Source organism: Eimeria tenella, genomic scaffold, assembly GCF_000499545.2.
Source record: "Eimeria tenella Houghton genomic scaffold, Eth_scaff2, whole genome shotgun sequence".
NCBI classification, from domain to species: Eukaryota; Apicomplexa; class Conoidasida; order Eucoccidiorida; family Eimeriidae; genus Eimeria; species Eimeria tenella.
In genome coordinates, this window is record NW_013541843.1 from 833536 (window position 1) to 853174 (window position 19639).

The 19639-nt window shown below is 52.4% G+C and overlaps 5 protein-coding genes across 5 annotated transcripts; 4 read left to right on the forward strand and 1 right to left on the reverse strand.

Moving 5' to 3' along the window:
* Nucleotides 1–452: 452 nt before the first annotated feature.
* ETH_00029520 (uncharacterized protein) lies at nt 453–3272 on the reverse strand (the record flags this gene model as incomplete). The annotated part of the gene is made up of 7 exons (XM_013374332.1): nt 453–545; nt 641–856; nt 1214–1263; nt 1423–1504; nt 1887–1964; nt 2370–2462; nt 2778–3272. The coding sequence occupies 7 exons, from the start codon at nt 3270–3272 to the stop codon at nt 453–455; spliced, it is 1107 nt and encodes a 368-aa protein (XP_013229786.1).
* Nucleotides 3273–4309: 1037 nt separating this feature from the next.
* ETH_00029525 (uncharacterized protein) lies at nt 4310–6530 on the forward strand (the record flags this gene model as incomplete). The annotated part of the gene is made up of 3 exons (XM_013374333.1): nt 4310–5596; nt 6072–6224; nt 6432–6530. 3 exons carry the CDS (start codon nt 4310–4312, stop codon nt 6528–6530), a joined length of 1539 nt encoding a protein of 512 aa, XP_013229787.1.
* A 1822-nt stretch (nt 6531–8352) lies between these two features.
* Nucleotides 8353–11811, forward strand: ETH_00029530 (uncharacterized protein; the record flags this gene model as incomplete). The annotated part of the gene is made up of 1 exon (XM_013374334.1): nt 8353–11811. One exon carries the CDS (start codon nt 8353–8355, stop codon nt 11809–11811), a length of 3459 nt encoding a protein of 1152 aa, XP_013229788.1.
* A 638-nt stretch (nt 11812–12449) lies between these two features.
* Nucleotides 12450–16672, forward strand: ETH_00029535 (peroxisome biogenesis factor 1, putative; the record flags this gene model as incomplete). The annotated part of the gene is made up of 14 exons (XM_013374335.1): nt 12450–12543; nt 12675–12802; nt 12984–13269; nt 13505–13722; nt 13935–14089; nt 14296–14335; nt 14433–14602; nt 14716–14847; nt 14949–15030; nt 15190–15267; nt 15470–15616; nt 15762–15819; nt 15953–16047; nt 16160–16672. The coding sequence occupies 14 exons, from the start codon at nt 12450–12452 to the stop codon at nt 16670–16672; spliced, it is 2196 nt and encodes a 731-aa protein (XP_013229789.1).
* A 1407-nt stretch (nt 16673–18079) lies between these two features.
* On the forward strand, nt 18080–19405 carry ETH_00029540 (uncharacterized protein; the record flags this gene model as incomplete). Its single annotated transcript, XM_013374336.1, has 1 exon — nt 18080–19405. The coding sequence occupies one exon, from the start codon at nt 18080–18082 to the stop codon at nt 19403–19405; it is 1326 nt and encodes a 441-aa protein (XP_013229790.1).
* Between the last annotated feature and the right edge of the window lie 234 nt (nt 19406–19639).

The window sequence follows — 19639 nt, forward strand, 5'->3', positions numbered from 1 at the left end:
GAGTGCGGGGATGCGGGCGAAGGCGCGGACAAAGAATTAGTAAGCCTCCGAATGCATTGCTCTCACATGACCCGGGCATACACACTTGCACGAAGCTCACTGTGTTTGAAATTCCCGCAGAAACAGAGTTCTTCAAACTGCACTTCACCGTGGGCCAGAACACGAGCTGCTGGAGGCCCAGCCTAAGGGCTCTTGGAGGTGGAATTTTCCCAGGAAGGCCTCTAGGCAAAGAGCCCTCAGGGGGCTCATTATCTACCGAGCCTCCAGGGGAACTTAAGCCTTGGGTGCGTGTCCCTTGTGATCCATCCGATGTCCCGCGGTTGGACAATAAAGAAAAGACATGAGGCAAAGTTCCCAGTGCTGCAATCAGGACAGACGATTTTGCACAACTTCGTTTAGTACGAGGCTAGTAGATGTTGACAGGTTGAGCCTTGGGCTCTTGGCTGTAAGTTTTACATTTTGGACTCACATGCTTCGGCTCTTCGGCGAAAAGAGAGGGGCAACGGGCTGTAGAGCGCTGCGAGAGCAGCAGGCGACCTGTCTTGCTGCACAGAGTCTCACACGCAAGGTGTAAACTCAAAGATCTAGATATGAAACTGTAAACATTACGCCTTTCTAGGTTTTCTCCTTTGAGCCTCACTCTAATAAGGATGCTGCTGAGCGCGGCTCCCTCCTCAGCACTTCCATTTCCTGCTTCCCTGGGGGCTCTTGCTGCCGGTGGTTGTGTGTGACGCTGAAATGCAGTGAGGGGCCTCTGGGCCAAGCCGTGAGGGCCATCCTGGTCAACATGCACTGAGGGAATCTGTAAAAGCAGTGGGAGATAAATGGCACAAAGCTCCTTCGCCTGGCCCCTCACCTAAATGCAGAAGACACAAACAAATAGCAACTCGAGCCTGTCTTCATGACAGGTCATATTATCCGCCACTGCCGTTGGCGGCGGTCAGTGATTTGCACCTCAAGGGTTATCTAGAGGGCCCTTAATGTTTCTAGAATATCTTCATAGACTCATAAGAAGAACCCTAAGGGCCTAAACAAACCCTGGGTAATCAGCTGAGTCCCATGGGAACCTAGACTGTGCTGAGGAAGTAGTAAGGAACTCCGTTGAGCCAGGAGTTTCGGAGGACCTCTAAGATGTCCCTAAAGGGCTGTTCCAGGCTTTCTGAAAATCCCTTCTGGGGTTAATTTGAACCAGCAAAATGATTTCTGGACTTACAATGGCCTGCACTTTGTTGGGGTCTTCCGCGACGAGGACTCTAAAGTCGCCTGATTTCAGACGCCCACACAATGCGGGCATCGCCCATGCCTGTGTTTTAGTTTGTGGCTTTTCATGGCCCATGTCTCGCGCATAACGCCTAGTCTAATACGCCATCTGTCATTTACGGAAACTGCAATGCAAGACGGGTGGGAGAAAGGCATACCCACCTATATAAGACAGAGAAACGATTTCGACCAAGAGAGAATGGAGTGTCACCTTTTCAGGCAGCAGCAGTAACGCGAGGCGAAGCTGAAAGCAGAATGCGCACGAAGATGTTGGTCTTGAGAGGAGGAAGAACAAATGGAGATACAAATGCTACAAGGGAAAGAAGCAAACGTAAAAAACGGTCAAGACGGGGACAGAAACAAAAAGACAAACACAGAGGGCCCTAGACAGACACCGAAACAAGCAAATCACCAAGACGAGACACACACAGGAAGGCCTGTGTGACAAAGAAAACACTGAGGTAAGTAGAGAGGGGCACCTGCAGAACAGCTGGGAGGCGGCAAAGACCCCAACCTGGGCACATAACAAGTAAAAGATGAACGAAATAGTTCCGCCTAGCAGAGAAGACAAACAGAGAGAGATAAAGCTTGGCAACAAAGCAGCCATTACAACAAACTAAACCTACCGCGTTAAGCCTGTTAATGTGGAGAGCCTCTTCCACTTCTGCTTGCCCTTTAGCGGTATCATTCCAGCACAAGTGCACCTGTGTGCAGATACCTCACCAGTCCAGTGAGAGCAGCAGGTGCAAATGCATCTGGTTCCCCTCATCGCTACGGTGTAGAGACACCGCAGCTATCACATCCACAGAAGTGAAGCACACACCCAGTCCTCGTACACCCAGCGATTCCACACAGACAGCCGCGAACGGCTGTACCTACACCTCAAATAGCTCAAGGCCACGGTTCCCCCTTTGGGTTTTATAGGGCTTCCCCACTGGCCCAGACAAAAGAGTGTCAGCAAAGCTCCTTAGAGACAAACACTACGGAGCCCGATCAAAACAAAACAAGACTTTCAACCATGAGGTTAAGCCAAAGAGGGCGGCCTCAGCCACTGGGGGACTCCCAGTCACGGCGGGCCCCCCAAGCCAAAATTTGTGTTAGCAGCGCACTGGTTTCTGCATGCGGCCAGCAAAGTAGAAGTGGACCCAGAATTTCAAATCCTCAATGAAGGCCTCCGTAGGCAGTACGCCGTATTTGCACAGCTGAACAGCAGCAGCGACGACAGCCGCAGCAGTAGCAAGTGTGCACAAACGGGAGCAGCAACTGCTGCTGATCCTGCTGCTGTAGCAGCAGGCCGGAAAACGGCAGTTCTGCTCGATGCAGGGCCCCGACAGCAGCAGCAAAACTTCCAAACGATTCCACACACAGCGACAACAGCAGCAACGGTATCACCGGGAGCGGCAACAGCAGCAACAGCAGTAACGAGGGCAATACGGAGGCAATTAGATTAACACCGACCTAGGGTAGAATCAAGAAATTAGAATCCATATTTGCACAACACACAAGACACGGCGCACCTCAGTGCCGTTAGGATCCAGAGGGACTCTGCAGTTGAACAGCACGGGAACTCCCGATGCCTTTGTGAGGCGCACAGCAAACTCAGCAGCAGCCTGTGGGCCCCCAAAACGTGAAAGATACTTGAAAAAGGGGGCATAGTGTTCAACTCTTCTCTCGAGATTCTCCCGGTGCCACTGCAGCAGCTGCTTCTGGGGCACCAGCAGCAACATATCCGCCATGGGGGCCCCTAAGCGGCTCCCCTTGTCCACTCTGTGCTGCGATGGGGCCCCAGAGGGGCCCCCTATTCCTTTAGAGGGTTCCCCTGGCAATTCCCGGGGCCACTTGAAGGCTCCCCCTGGGGCCTCTGGCTTTTCTTTCAGCTGGGCGAAAAAGTTGGAACCATAGTATATGCAGCAATCGACAGGAGGCACATCCAAAAGGCCCAGGCTGTTCGGAGCTCCCCCCAGGACTTGGGGCCCCCCAGAGGGCCCCGGAGGAGCGTTTGCAGCAGTCATGAAGGGGAAGGGTTTGTGGGCATGTGGAGATCCACAGAAGGCCGAGGGCCCCCCCCAACTTCCAGGCCCCAATTCCCGAGCCCCTCTGACTGCAGCTCTTTGAAACCCCTCAGCAGCCAAGAGCCCTTATGTAGCCATTCTAGACTTTCAGGGAGTAAGCCAGGCTCAGTGTGCCTTATGAGGTCTCAGGGGGCCCCAGATGTGTGGCTCGATGCAAGGGCTTCACTGGTTCCAGGCTGCCGAGGGGGGCCCCTCCACCTTTGTTAGTTTGTATTAAGAGGCAGAGCTTTGGAACATATAAAGAAATAGGCCAACAGGCGCTATGAATGTACACCGAGGCCGAACAATGAACAGTTGAGGGCCCCCTAGCTAGCGTTTGCATGTAGGCGGGAGCGTTAACGCCGTAAGTTTGCTAGCTGTAGTTCTTTCACTCCCATGGTTGAGCGAACGAGTAATTCTGCACGCATTCGGAGAGCCAGAACGGATAGGGAAGGAAGAAATAGAGGCTTTTACCTCTCTTTGCCTGCTGCTGGCTGGCGCCACAAAGACCCGTCTCGTGCGGTGTGCCTGTCTCTGTGTTTGCGGGTGTGTGTCTCTGTCTGTAGTTCCATTTTGCTCCTCATCTAGCTAGATAAACAGCATTAGAGGGGCATTGTCTACCGGCTGCTGTACGTACACCTGAGACAAAGGACCCGTACCCTTTCCTCTCTCTTTTCGGCTCCACGCAGCCCGTGTCCGTCGGGCAGCGCACGCGGACCGTCCCGTATCCGTCCTCTCACCTTTCCTTGCCATTAGCTCCATTGTCGCTTCAAATCAGCTTCATATTTCCCTGTGAAACTCCTTGACTCTGGAGGACAGGAGTGAGACAGGCGCCCACTAGCAGCAACAGCAGAGGCAGGGGTACCCGCAGCAGCGCTGCTGCGCAGATTCCCGCGTAGTGCACCTTGAGCTAAGCTTGTTTACTCCTTTCTCTCACCTGATAACGCCCCTTGTCCCGCCCCACTCTGGCGAGTGCGCAGCACCCAACCGCCGCAGCAATGGCAGGCGTGGTGTCTATGGACTCTGTGCCTGAGGCGCTCCTCATGGTCGCAGAGAAGACTCTGAACTCTGATCCTCTATTCCTGGGGCTCTCAGGCCAGCAGCTATCCCGCATTGCCCGCGAGGTGTACGCACACCTTAAAAAGAATGGAAGAGACGCACTCGCGCAGCAGGCACATGTCCTCACCGACCCACAAGCTGTTGCAAAGGCACTGCAGCAGCTCCAGAAACCACAGAATCAAGAGCAGCAACAGCAGCAGACGACAACTCCCGGCACTAGCACTACTTGCCCCTGCTGCATACAGCGAGCTGCGCACTTGGGGGCCACCCCAGTTGTGGCCCCCCAGCCGCAGATCGTCCCCGTTGTGCTGCAGCAGCAGCCACAATGGCCTCTGCAGCTGCCTCTGCAGCAGCAGGCTTTTGTCCCGCAACTGGGCCCACCACAGCCGCAGCAGCACGGCCAGACACCTGAGGGCCACGCCCACCTTACTGTAAGTCCTATAAAGCAACAACAACTGCAGCAGCAGCAGCAGCCGCAGCAGCAGCCGGAGCAGCAGCAGCAACAGACTTCTCAGTGCACATCGACTAGAGGGTGCGTGGCTCGTCTGCTGTTCGCCATAGTGGCCGCGAAACTAGCTCGCGACGCCCTTCAGCGCCTGCAGCAGACGCGCAGCAGCAGCAGCAGCAACAGGCGCGCAACAGCTGCTGATTCTGCTCCATCTGGCATGGGATCTGTCTCAGTTGAGAGTCTGGGAGCTGCCTTGCAGCCAGAGAAGGGCTTGTTTGCAGGGCTGCAGAAGGACTTGCTGCTGTCGCTGCAGCGGGTGGTAGCAGCAGCTGTGGACGGCATCAATGCAGCGATGGAAGCAACAGGCATTTCTTCGGGGGAACCCAAGAAAAATGCCCGAGGGGGCCCCTTTGGCGGTCCAGTACCTGAATTACCACCTCTCTACTCTTCCAAAGCTGAGCAGGGTCGTACGCAGCTGACTGTTCACGAGAAGTACGCTGGCGAGTTAATTCAAAAGCTCCTAGACATGAAAGACGGAAGACCGGTAGAGTCAATAAGCCTTGATGCTGGATCCGTCACGCCAGGACTGCAGCAGCCGAAACAGCAAACGCAGCAGCAACGGCAACAGCAACAGCAGCAACAGCAGCAGCAGGCGCGAGTAGCCGTACGACACAGTGAGCAGCGGAAGGTGCAGAAAGAGCCGTCAAAGCAGCAGCCACTTGCGAGCGGACCGACGCAACCGGAAAGTGAAGAGCAGACGCTCGATGCGGAATTCAAGGTACGCGCAAAGATTCACTTGTCAGTCTGCCTATGAATATAGATTTCGGAGTTACGGATTTGCAGTTTAGGTTTTGATGTTCAGAGTTTAGGATTTAGGTCTTAGGAATCAGACTCCGCGTGGCTTTCAAAGCTATTCGCCGCTTGTGGCCTGTACCATGGGAAATTTTTGTTTGTGCCGTGTGTCTGGCGCTCCCATGTCCGTTTGTTTATTCTGTTCGGTCTTTTGTTTCTTTTCATGCCTTTTTTTTTCTTCTTTTAATTCGGAATCTCATTCTTGGGTTGGGAACAAAATAATATTGACGCAGAAGTGCACACATGAAAGAATATTCGCGCCCGTGTCTGTATCCTATTAGAATTGCGTATCAGCTTCTTGCTATAGCTTTGTCCTGCTGCTTCATTCGCCGTTTTTCCCTCCTCTTTATCTCAACTAGTGAATCGCTTGCTCTCTACCCACGGTCCGCTGACACCTGCAGGCTTTCGTGAAAGCGGCTGAAAATTACAAGGGCCCCAACCCGCTTTCTGTGGAGCAGCAGTTGCGGTTTTATGGTCTATTTAAGAGAGCCACAGCTGGCCCATGCACGGCCAAGCAACCATCCCGCTTCAACATCAGAGAATACAAGAAATGGGTGGGCGACAAACATAGTAGCTAGCTACCATTCTGGTTTTAGGGCATGTAGCAGCGGCGTTGAGATTGCAGAGGATCAGAGTTAACTCTATAGAGGTGCTTTTCCTCCCGTTTGCTGCTGCTGCTGTTACTTTGGTGTGCATATGGTGGAGTTCGAGTTAAGCTCAATCCATCTCTGACTGCTAATAAGTGCTGCGGACTCTTGCAGGAGGCCTGGAAGGCTTGCGACAAGCTCTCTGCCTTGGAGGCAAAGAGGGAGTACGTGCAGCGAGCGCGCGAGCTGAAGAAGACGTATTCTCGACTATAGGATTTAAGGCACAGGCTGTTGACCGGGCGTAGTTAGACCTGGCGTTGTGCACAGAAGCCAGGGTTTGTCCCTTCCCTTGAGACGTGAATCAGAACTGATTTTAGCACTTGTGAAAGCTATCAGTTGCGTCTCATTGGTACCTTCCTGTATCCACTTCAACAGGACAAGAAACCGACTCTTTCTGCAAATCCGACCGTCCCAGCACTTTTGAGGCTGAGACGTAAAGTTGCGGTTACAAAATTTCTTGTATGCGCTTACCGCATGCACAGCACACTTCAACTTTTGTGGTTAAACGAATTCTCGTACTTCCTTATGCATGAAGGATGGGGTGAGATCATGTAGGCGCCTTACAGGACACTGTCTCCCGTACTACTCCTCTGTTTCGTTTTTCTGTCTGTCTGCTATCATTGTTGCATTTGAGTTTCTGCGCTACACAGACACCACAAAGGGTTTCACAAGTGGGTTCGGAGGTACTTCAACACCGATGGCAGTATATAAGCATGTATGTTTTTCCGCAAGGGAACTACTTACGTGCGTATCATTAAAATTTTGCAAAACTTTCTTCTGAGCCTGCTGCTGACCTGCACCCGCTAGTCAACCTACAGGGAAATAACTATTCTGAAGCTCGTAGAATACGTACGAGAGGGCGCCTACTCTAATCAGTGCACATCCGCTCATTCTTATTTGCACGTGTAAATGTGCTTCTGAATTGGAACAAATGAGTATTTGCCGTTCTAACGAACATAGAGCGTGTACGATGGATCCAGCAGGGGAGGGAGAAGACGCACATGACGCAGAGTCCGTGGCTGGGACATCCGCCAGGCTTTGCAGACTCAGACCCTTTCAAAACCAACTTAAAAATATGTTTTCAGATTTCAAGGCATCTGCTGTAGTAGTGGCCCGGCGAGATCCCCTTAGCACAGCTGTCACAGCAGCTTGCCGTTGCCGCAGCAGCTGCTTCCGTTCCTGCTGCAGTTGCTTTTGTAGCTGCTCGTGTTGCTACTCAGAAACGTTGCGCAACTGTAAAGTTCAGGCATGTGCATGAGGAGTTCAGATTCAACTAGGGACACTTGCGGTGTCGGTTGCCACTACTGGGTTTCCTTGCGAGGTTATCTGTGCCATGCTCACAACAGGTTGGCTCTGTGTTTATATTTAAATTAATAATAAAGCCTGTGTAGAGCTGAAGGCATCGATCAACAATTGAACTTGTTGTACCTCCATTCCAGTTGCTGATGCAGTGTGCAGACACCAGGAGACAAGAGGGGACCGGCCTATCCAGCTGCGTCTCAGGAGCCCTCTTGAGTCTACATACTATCTTTTCACTAAAAATAAACTTTGCTTTGCTGTATAAAGAGCTAAAAACAGGCAATTCCTGTTTTTTCCACATTGAAGGAGGGGTTTTCCTTGCTCACAAGGCCCGCAGCCTTCGTCCCCGTGGGGCCCCCATTGGTCCTTCCTCAAGGCATTAGTTGCCTTCAATTCCTGAAGTCTTTGAAGCTTCACTCTTTAGTCCACCTCTTTACACCGGCGAGCCCTGTCTGCACTGAGTCCCTGGCTTCCTGCAAGTTTCAGAAGCACCGCAGAATGCCCATGGTTTCACTTGGCCCTTTGACTAGGGCAGGGTGTGACGGGGAAGCTGCAGGTGCATGAATGGCTTCTGCATGTGTCTTTGGAATTGATGGAATTTCCCAGTAGACACATCTGCGCTGCAGCCCAGAGGGGCCCTCAAGGGGCCCCTCTGCTATCTGCTCCTCTTTGAGAGTCCTCAGTCTTAGCAGCTGCATTTGCCGAAGTTTCGTGCTGCAGGAGATCTGCTGGCACGATGGTTGTGTCACATCTTGAGAAGCACCAGCAACAGCAGAGACAGGAGCAGCAGCAAACTGTCCCGGTCAGCAGCCACCACGTGGGCATCATCGTGCCCTTGCCATCTCTGCAGAGTTGCTTCGTACGCCTAAGTGGCCCCCCCTCTGCTTCTTCTCTGTGGGAGCAGCAGCGCCACTTCTGCCGGGTGCTGCAGCTGCAGCAGCTGCTGCCGCGGCAGCAAGGCATCTCCCCAGGCTCCCAGGCGCTGTCTGCAGAGGCAGAGGCCCCAGCTCGAAGCCTAGCAGAGGCAGCAAAGTTAGTTGGGGCCCCTCAGTTGTATGTAGGCTGGATAGGGGCAGGTTTGGGCCCCGCAGATGCCGGGGCCGTCAAAGAAGCAGCAGCAGAAGCAGCAGCAGCAGGCTCACGTCTCGACGATGTTGTCTACATTGGCGTTGCTTCTGCTCTCTGCTCTTTGCTAGGCCTTGCCAAAGGGGAGCGAGTAGTGGTTGCCGCAGTAGACGTGGACCAGCTAGAGCTGCAGCAGCAGCAGCAGCAGCAGCACGTAAAAGGGCCCTTCATGCCCTCTGTCGAGGTGGCCCCCCTGAGCAGAGAAGACTGGGATGCCGTGCAGCTTCATGCAGAAGCTCTAGAGGATCAGGTGCTTCAGCAGCTCGCTGTCTGTACACCTGGCCGGCCTTTTCCGTTGTGGGTGGGCGGCAGCTCCAAGCCTGTCTTCTTGCGTGTCTGTACACCGCAGCACGAGACACAGGATGAAGACGAGCTAGAGCGGGGCCCCCCTCAGGAGCCTTTCAGGGGGCCCCCTGGGGGCCCCCCGTTCATTCTTCTTAGTCAAAATACAGAGCTCCATGTGAGGCCCCTTGCACAAGCTGCCTTTCGTCGGGGCTCCCCTTCAGAAGTGGTGGGCGCTGAAGGCGACAAAATCAAAAGAGACATACTCAGGGTATTGCCAATGCCAGATGAATTAGTAGGAGAAAGCTGCATGCAGGAGCGATCACCAGGGCCTCTTCTGGGGGGTTCTGAGGGGCTGGAGTCGAGCCGCAGCTGCTGCAGCTGCTGCTGCGGCAAAGAGGCCTCCAGAAAGCAGCCGGCGTGGCCCTATATTTGTTTGCTGCACCCACTGCATGTAAAGGCACTGCAGCAGCAGCAGCAGTGGTTGTTGCCTGCCCTGCGGAGCCAACAACCCCGGAAAGAAGCGGAGGGGACTGTCTCCTCCAGGACAGGAAGAGCGGAGCAGCAGCGGCGGCTGAGGCAGAGTATCGCAGCAGCAGAGAGCCTGGCCCTTGTATTTGTGCGGGGAGCAGCTGCTGCTGAGAGCCTGCATGCTGGCATTTGCAGCTGGCAGGGGGGCCACGCGCTGCTGCTTGCTGCTGCTGCAGCTGCTGTCCCGCTGGGCTGCCTGCGTCTACCGGCCTTCGTGCGTCGGCTCTACGGCTGGGCCCTCAGCAGCAGAGTGTGTGTGGAGTCTTGTGTCCAGCTGCCAACCCTGCCATCCTGTTTCCTTTTGACTCCTCTCGTCTCATCTTCTGTGCGTCTTCCACGCAGGGAGACTGAGGAATGTGCCGGCAAACACGGGAGAGAAAGGCACTGCTGTACGGGGCCCAGCAATAAGCCAAGGGATGCCCTTACTGCTGCGCTCATCCACACTGAGCAAGGACGCAGAAAATTGTTCGAGACATTTCTAACACTACCTGACAAAAACGCAGCAGACGACAGGACCTTGACTCTCGCTGCTGCCACTGCTGGGACCGCAGCGAACCTTGGCGCTGCTGCTTCTGCGGCTGCTGCGGAGTTGCGTACTAATAGCTCAGAGGCAATTCAGGGGCAAGAGAGCCTACAGCTGGCCGTGTCTGCTTTTGCCAGTTTGCTGGGTCTACCTCTTTGGGATGGTGCTGTTGTTCGCCTGAGTGTAGACCTCAGCAAAGAGGATATAAATCGTATCTCCAGTCGCACTGCAGGAAGGGAAGCCCCGGTGCCACTCCATCAGCAAAAGGAGCAGCAAACAAGTGAAGATGCAAATGGCACTAATTGGATTAGTACCTGCACTTTGTACACCGATGCCTCTTCTGTTGCTGTGATCGCAACAGAGCAGAAGGTACAGGAGGGCCTTGTGGAGACCTCTTTGGACCAAACAAGTCGGAGGCCCTCTGAAATTTCGCTTCGTGAAGAGCTCCAGGAGCTTGAAGAAGGTCTTGGGGACCTCTATGTGTCGTCAGATTTACAAGCTGCACAGTGTGGGGCAGTTGCAGTAGGTGCTGTTACGGCGCAACCGCATGAGGACTCCTGTAATTATCGTCGAAGAGAAGATGAAGGAGATAGGCAAATAAAACTTTTAGAGCCTGCTGAGCCTGCGGGACCCTCAGCGCAACGGCAGGTGACCTCGTGGCCAGTTGGTGAGCCCTCGACCTTGGCGCATCTTTCGCATCTGTGCAGCGTCATTGAAGAAATAAGGTTGGAAGGCGCCCGAGGTGCTGAGCCAGTCGAGGATGGTTTCAGTTCTGCTTGGAGCAACACAAAGAGTATCCTTGCAAGGCCTGAGAGTTCTAATGGTGAGACCATGGCGGAGCCTAGCGACAGGGCAAGCTCGCCCCAAGTTTGTTGTGAGGCCACTGAGGACCCAGACGTGGTGCACGTAATTGTCGATGTCGTGGTTTCCTTCAATGCAGAGGGGACAAAAGACAAAGCGTCGCTCTTTCTTCCCTCCTTAGAGACAGAAGCGGCTCCACAGCCGCTGTCCCCCCAGTTCAACCAAGACATGCCACTCGTCCTCGCCGCACTTTACCGTAGCCACTTTCATCCCCGTCAGATGCCGCGTACGCCTACCGTGGGCTGCGTACTATTGAGTTCCGCCTTGCGCGATTTGGTCCTTGAGGGTGGCTTAGCTGCTGAAGTGACCTTTCCGCTAGTGGTGCCTTCAGGGGCTGGAGACGCAAAGGAGCATATGCAGAGCATCTGTCTTCCCCTTCGATTCATGAGAACTCCCACGGCGAATGGAATTCCATGGGCGTTGGAACAGCCTACTGACACCAGCACGGAGGGGCCTGAGAAAATAGGGCATTGTGAAGTCTCCGGTGGGGGGCTAGCAATGGACGCTCACACAGCTAGGAACACTTCCGGGGTGATTGAGGCCGCACAGCGCCTCTGGTGGCTTGCCCCACCCTCAATCTTCGTGCAACCCCCATCTGCAGTCTCGAGTGCAGAAAGTAGTGACAGTGGGGCAGAGACGCAACTTCTGCAACTGCTGCAACAAGGCTGCGTGGAAGTCCCATCGGCTGAGGTCCACTTTTGTCTGTGCAACTGCAAAGGCGGGTCTCGTTTGAATCCCCTAGATCAGCTCCTTTCTGCTGGTTGCTCCATCGGGCCATTCATGAGAGACTTCAACAAGCTTAACGCTTTCGGTGCACAGCCCGCAGCACTGTCAAGAGCAGGCAAGTGCTTGCATGTTAAGCGTGAAGTGTAAGCTGCGCCTGTTCTTTTCTGTTTTCGTTAGATATGTTGTCAGGGGTTAGCAGAAGTGACTGGAAGTGCCTTTGGACTGAGATTGCCTGCATTTAATCATCGACTCACTTTACTAGGAAGTACTATAGGTGGAATGAGTGCTGCGTCCAGCAAAGGAAGACCTGTGTTTCATTGTCCCCAGAGTCTCCTTTACAGCTCGCACGATATAGCTTTGGTTTTCTTTCTCGAACAGAACAACCAACGCATCGCAGTCCACAATAAATGCCCCTGTACTTCGCGCTTTGACGCCTGACATTTTTCTCGTGAACTATGCTAATCTGGAGGTGCGCAGTGTATAGACGGCTGGGGGACGGAAGAGACTGCGCCGACTTCACCAGCAGTGGGCGCATCCCCACTGTCAACTATGGAGAAACACAAGCAGCAGAAAGGCGATTTAGCCGGGCCGTGCGCAACCTGGATCTTTCCACCTTGCTGGTAGGGTCAGCTGTAGAAGGGTGACGAAGTCACCCAGCCTGGAGGCCAACGCTGCAGCAACAAACTAGTTACACCTGACTGTAGTATTTGAGGGCTATACTGTGTAATTCCAAGTGGCTCAGATGATGATACTGCATTCTTGTAACTTCACTGCATTGCGTTGCCATGAATTCACAGGTATGCGGCCCTCGCGGCTGTGGTCGGTCAGCTCTGTGCAGAGCCTTATGCATCGACGTGACACGCCACTTGGGCACTTTCAGTAAGACAGCGTGGGTTAGCTTGGGTTAGCTGGGAGTTGAGAACCACAAGCTTTTTCAGCTAGGAAATCACCCAGAAAGTTAGAGCCGCATCTAGGGCTGCAGCAGGGTTGTCTGCTTCCGCCGTGTGCAGGTGTGATTGTACACTGTCGCCTGCTTGCCCGCGAGGCAATCCCGTCGACTCTGGTCTGGAGAGCCTTCGCTGCTGCGTTTGACGCAGCGGAGGCCAACGCCCCTGCCCTCCTGGTGCTGGAGGACTTGGTGAGGTTGCGTACACCTAACAATGCACAGGCGACAAAATTCACACAGCGTAACTGGAAGCTTAGCACGGATGAATACAGGAGCTGGGACACGTGAAGGAACACAAAGTGGCATTGTTGGCTAGCTGACTGTTAACGTGTGGCTGGCTGACTATATACGTGTGATTGACTTGTGTACGCAGGATGTCTTGTGTTTTTCGGGGGAGGAAGTGGGCGGAGGACCTACTGTTGCTGAAGCACGAGGGGGAGCCATTGCTGCGTACTTGCTTGACCTGATCACTCGCGTATCGCATGGTGTCGGTGGGATGGGTCCGTGTGGGTTGGAGTGGTCCAGGGAAAGTAGCATGGAAGGATTTGCACGGCGTGTGCTGACTCTGGCAACGGTAGTGGATGCCTCATCTCTACACCCTCTTCTCTCTCAGCCGTCGCTTTTCGGTAGTTCGAAGCTACGTGTGCACTGCGACACTTGTAAGCCTTACATACGCCTGCAAAATCGTCTTTGCATATAATTTATGAACTCACCAGGTCTTAAGGTCGCTTTACTTGCAGGTTTGGGGGCAACGAGCGGAATTATAGAAGCGTTTGTAAATTCGGCAGTTTTAAGTTCATGCAAACGACATCTCCCATGATTTGTCATGTGTGTAGCTTGTCCAGTCTCATAGAACCGTAGGTACTGCATGTTCCTGTACTGCTGCGAACTTAGCGACAGTTGGCGCTCGCTTACAATTGCTACGGGCCCTGTTGAAGTTCGCTTTGGCTAGATCTGTAGTCACATCCGTCGACGGCGCCAGTCCCCTCCTACGAGATTCGCCTCTGGACAACGGGTTGCCCCTCCTGCTTGACGATGCGCTAATGACAGATGAAGGGGATTTCTGGGAAATCGCAAACCAGCTTGAAGGATACAGCCTGGCCGACCTCCAAGTAAGATGCGTCTTGGCTTGAAACTCCTCTGCGCCCTCGAGTACGGCGGTTAACAGAATTTGAGTCCCTATGCATTTATATGGTAAATAACGATGATTTCAGTCGACTGAAGAATTCCTTGTGTACTCAGTATTGTCTTGCATTTGCGGAAGAGGAGGTATAGACTTGAGAGTACGTGGATTCTTAGCTGTTTGTGTTCTTGCCTTCTCTAGGCAGTGGTGACCCGTGCCGTCGGAGAGAGCCTCCTGGGGTTTCCCCGGGATTCTTCAAGGAATGTCAAACCCTCAGCAGTCATTCACGCATCCCATTTCTGCAAGGCTCTTAAGGATGTGGTTCCACGGGCAACAGAGTCGCATTCCTTTATTCAGTGCGTCCAGCAGACGGCTACCTGAGTTCTGAGCAGCAAATGCAAGGCAGCAATGGGAGTAGCAGCAGCGGCGGCTTTCTGAGTTTGAGATGCTGGTACAGGTCGTTTTACAGCAAATTTCTGCTCATTTCTGGTGCATCCAACGGGTGGCTTATCTGCTTCCAGAATATTCGAATTGTTTGCTTGACGTGTGGTCTTGCTTTTAGGCCAGATTTGCGCTACTCTCATGTTGGCGGCTTGCACACGGTTAGTCTGGTCCAAGAGTCCTGACTATAGGGAGACTCTTGCTTTTTTGCATATATCGGTAAATTTACTCCTAAAGACTTTGCCTGTTGAAATGCAGCCAAAGGAAGAACTGTACGATCTGCTGACTTTGCAACGCACATACCCCTCCTTAGTGAACGCCGCTGGCATCTCAATGCATCAAGGGATCATCCTTGTTGGACCCCCTGGATGCGGAAAGACCCACCTCGCTGTCGCTGCAGTGGGAGAAGCAGGGATTCGTTGCATTCAGTGAGTTTACTGGGGAATGGCCTCAAATATATCACAAAGTGAACCCGATGTCGACGAGCCTGGGCTCAGCTACTGAGAATGATGACAACTGTAGTGCTTTTCTTTGCACGCAGTGTCAAGGGTCCAGAGCTGCTTGGCAAGTTTATTGGGTCAAGTGAGGCAGCAGTGAGGGACGTGTTCCAGAAAGCACGAGCGGCGAAACCGTGCGCAATTTTATTCGATGAAATCGAAGCGTTGGCCACAAAGTGGGTTTTCTGCCCACAAATGTCGCGAACCACTTTGCGCTCCAACACCATATCCATTGCAAGAAGGATAGTTGCTGTAGGCGCCTACTTTGTGCATACAGGCGTGGAGGCGATACTACAGGCGTAACGGACAGAGTCGTCAATCAGCTCTTGTGCTACTTGGACGGCATCGAGGCGCGCGAAGTATGCCAGCAAGCAGCAATTGAGTCAAAGCATGAATTATTTACTTGCAAAACGCGTGCAGATAGTCTCACTCACTAAATGTTCACAGCTGTACTGCATGCTCGGTCATTAAAAGCTTGAAAGGACAGCGCACCGCAGCGAGTGGTAGTATGTGCACAGGGTGTTTTCGTAATTGCTACGACATCTCGACCTGACCTTGTGGACTCCGCTTTGCTTCGCCCAGGACGCTTTGAAAAGGTACTGGCGTGCGGCTTGTAACTACTTGCATATACTCTCCTACCTTACAAAAACCCACGTGAATGCTGTTTTCTTTCACTGATGCACTCCTTAGTACTACTGACGTTAATGTCGCGTCCACACGTCTCTTCAACCACGCTTGGTTGTAAAATCTCAAAGCTCTCTTCGCTACTTCATTGCATTGATTATGCTTTAATTGCAGGTGTGCTTTTGTGGACTTCCTATTTCGATTGTTGAGAAAACGGAGATCTTGGCTGTAGCCCTCCAATCTCTTAACTGTCGTATTGCGTTCGACGTTGACACTGTGGGGCCGTCGGTTCCCTGGACCTTCACCCCGGCAGATATTCAGGTACCTTTCTTTAGGGGCACTGCATTTTGGAAAACAACATTAATTGCACTTGAAAGTACCCTCGCACGCAGTGATCACGCTGCAGGGCACTCGCAGGTGGAACTCATTGATGTCCAGTGTGGCATTGGGTCCTGTTGTGTTTCAGGCAGCTGTTAACCAAGCGCAGCTTTTTGCGATCCGGGAAACACTTGCCAGCACGGCATGTATGTGGTGATAATTCCGCATGAACTGCAGGAAGAGTCCGCGGGTACAAATTCGCGGTTACCACATGCGCTTGCCTTAATGGGAGTTCTGGCGGAGCGTCATGCTGTTGTGTTGGTGCTGTTTTGCTCGCAGCTGAGTGGAGCGTGAGTGACTCTGAACAAGTGACGATAACCGAGGAACAGGTCATGAATGCGTTGCACAGCTTCAAGCCATCTCTAAGCTTGCAGGTATAAAGACACCTCCTGTGTGGGCACCTACGGTTTCTGTCAGGTGTTTGTGTTTTATCGTGGCTGGTCATTTGGGCAAGAAGTTCCTTGTGTTGTTTCGGGTGCTCTACAGGAACTGCAGCGTTACCACCGGCATTGTCTTCCCTATTTAAACAAAACATACCGAGGGCGGATTGAGTCAATCGAACATTTAATCGTCTCACATATTTCCCAGAAGAGTTTATTTGACGATAGCATCTGTCCCGGCAAAGAGAGAGGCAGCAAGCTTTCAACGGAATCTCCAGAAGCGTTGTCTAACTGCCGACGCTATAGAAAGCATGGCAGTGATCTGCTGGAGAAAGACAGCAGCAGTTCAAATTCCTACGATTCCATAGGATTTGAGCCGAGCTTGATCTCGGTATCGCCCTTGAAAGCACATCGTACACATCTGCATCCAAAGGACTTCAGCACGTGCATTAGTGATGGGGGGTCTGCAGAAAGCACCAGTCCCCAGACGATTGACAATGCGCCAAAGCACGATGCAGACACCAAGAACTGTTCCAATGCGCCAAGTGACCCCAAGAAAGCGCAGCGGCTCAAGAAAAGTCTTTTACAGTTAGCGGGTAGCAGGGTTGCATTGGCTTGATAACGGCGTTATAGGGACTGACTTCAGCGCCTGACTGCGGCTTTTTGCGTGTCCTAGCTCTCCAGGGAGCGTTACGGGTAGCTGCAGCTCGGATTACTCCGCGGCAAAGGAACCACGGAAGCAAGTGAAACGTTTGTAGCTATATAGGTCCTTACCTTCGACAAAGCTAATGCTCAGGATAGTGACGGTGCAGGATCTATCGACTGGCGGGGGTTTGGCATAGCCGGCGATGGCACATTTATTTTGTTGCCGTAGTAGCAGTAACGACTGCATACAATCCCAAAAGAGTGTCCTTGCCACTTCAGCAAGAGCCTCACGTAAGTTCCTCTACGGAGAGAAGTACCCTCAAGTCGCATTGTGCGGATAGGCTACATTGTAGTAGCAGGAATACAAAGAGATGTGTGTAAAGGACTCCTGAACACAGCATGAAGTACGCCGACAAACATGGTACTGAAGAATGCTGGGACTCTTCGTGCTGAGGCTCCATAGGCCATTCAGAGGAAATGCAACTTGTATGGAAGTAGCATCAAGCTGCGGCTGGCTTCGTGTTTGAGCGCAAACTAGTGCCAGTCGGCTAGTTGGGTTGTTCATGGAAATTTCATGAATATTTGGAATAATATACTGGTACATAATTGATGCTCAACATGGATATTCATCCATTTGAGCCAAAAAGCACATCGTTGCTACTGCAGTTGAAGTAAGCAGAACCTGTCCTGTGAAGTCCGTCTAAGCCTTTACGCACAGCATACCTCCTTATGCACACAATTTTTTCCTTTATATGACACTGAACACAGTATGTTTACTAGTCGGCCTGCTCGGGATTTTCAGATTTCCTCGTGACATGACGACGGTGGGCCAGGCTCGTGGGTGACCTTTAACCAGAAAACGTGGCGTAGCTTTGCAGAAGAAAAGAGGGCATCTCTTCCGGTCAAACGCTCTAAATTTATGTCTGTAAATTACCACTATACATGTGTGGCGCAAATGTTTTGTGTTAGCCTGCCTACGTAACCAAGATAGAAAGTAGACACGTGCACAGATAGCTTGGATCGATCACTACTATATGGTGGTTGTTGTCACCGCTCCAGATTGGCCAGTTGCTCCAATGCAATGTAATTATTAAGTGCTAAATCATAAATTGATACGCTTTTGATCGTGTTCCGACTGCACCTGCTTACGTTTGGGGGGATTTAATGCTAAAGGACATTTTGTCCGCACAGCAGGTACGGCAGGGCGACCTGCCCGTCTATATCATCTTCACATGCTATTTATTTCAAGCAGGTTTCTTCTTGGTATTTACATAGCAAGAGCTGTGTTTGGGATCAGGTTTTTAGGCTACTATGTACTTGTCATAGAAGCTTCCCGAAGGTGTGCAGGTGATCCAAATAAATTTCCTTCTGTGCAGTGAAGATGAAGCTACTCACTTCAACGTTGTGTACCTTCTGTCTTGTGTCGGCAATCGGGGCATCTACTTCACCTGACCCAAATGTGGTGGCAGAGCAGAAGCAAGTCATGCGCCCAATTGGCGAAACCAGTGCTGGCGTTGGTAGCCAAGCTCCGTTACGGTCGTCCTTCACACCCTTCGCAGAGCTTGCGCCGAGGCAAAAGGTCATGGGTGTGATCAACGCAATAGCCGTCCTGAGATCTAAGGTTGCCCTTCTTGAAGAAATGAAGACCGCTTTCGAGCCCAGGACAAGCCCGCAGCCAGCAAAGATTCAACCTGGGAGTTCGCTTCCAGGACCGGCACTAGCTTATGGCGATTGTCGCTTAGGAATACTTCCTTTTGAAGTTTGCAGGCACCTTGGCTTTCTTGAAGGTGATCCAATGGTTGCCCCCAGCTCGACACAGAGCAAACTGCTTAGACTTGTAGGGGCAAGTTCCCTCGTTGATTCCTTTAAGAAAGGCCAAGTAAATCTCCATGATGACCCGCATTTGAGCTCTACCCTAGGACCGCAGCTTCTCCATTATGCAATACGAGCCCTTGGCGCGTTCTGGAATTGCCAGCTGCTACTCCCAGCATTCGACACCAGAGCCGCAAGCCCAGAGCAGACAAAAGAGGCATTATACTATGCTGATGCGTTTCTTTTCCAAGCTGCGATGCAAGCCAAAAGTATAATTCGTTTCAGCCGTTCTGAATACAATGACCTAGCTAGCTGGCTAGCACTGTTGTTCTCAGATGCTGAGCCAAATGCAAGTGCACACAGAGAAACAGAACCACAGCCTGCACAGGAACTTGCCGCTGTGGTATCACGGGAGAAGATAATGCAAGCAGAGGAAGCCGTCGATGAAGTGTCAACTAGAGAAAGGAAATCGGGAAGTACGGCAGAAGACGTTCAAACACGCTCGGCTCAGTCGTTAGATGAAGCACCTCTCCACAGGAAGGAGGATGGTGCGCAGGAAGACGGTGGGATTTTCGGCGGCTTCCTGAGTCGCCTTTTCCCTTCTCCGTCACAGAAGCCCGCTCAGTCCTACCCAGTACCACAAGCCCAGCAAACACTCCAACCAAAAAGAGTGGAACTAGACGCGTCGCCCATTACTTCTTTTTCCGCTCTCGCCAATTCTGTGGGTGAGGGTCTGTCATCTATTGTCGCAAATACAGCACGGAGTGCTGCTAAGCTAGTTCAAGGGGAGGCCTCTCCTGAAGGGCCGAAAGACCTTGTTACTGATGAAGTGACTGAGAAGAGAGTCGGTGACATCTTGAACTCGCTCCCCGAAAAAGTTAATGGGCAGTTCTGAACAGTCCATCAGTCTCTTCACCAGTAAGCCTGTGTCACGAATCGTTACGTGAGCAGACTGTCGAAATGCTGTATCCACTGTGTTCCTGGCTTCGTGCTCAAAGTAGCTTCATAGAGGACCGAAGCCACGCTCTCGTTGCGAGGCCTCACTTCAACCGCGCTTTCAAACCTCGACCCACTTTTGCCAAGTCCATCAGTTTTCTAGGCGTCCTTCCCTTCATACGTACCGTGCTGA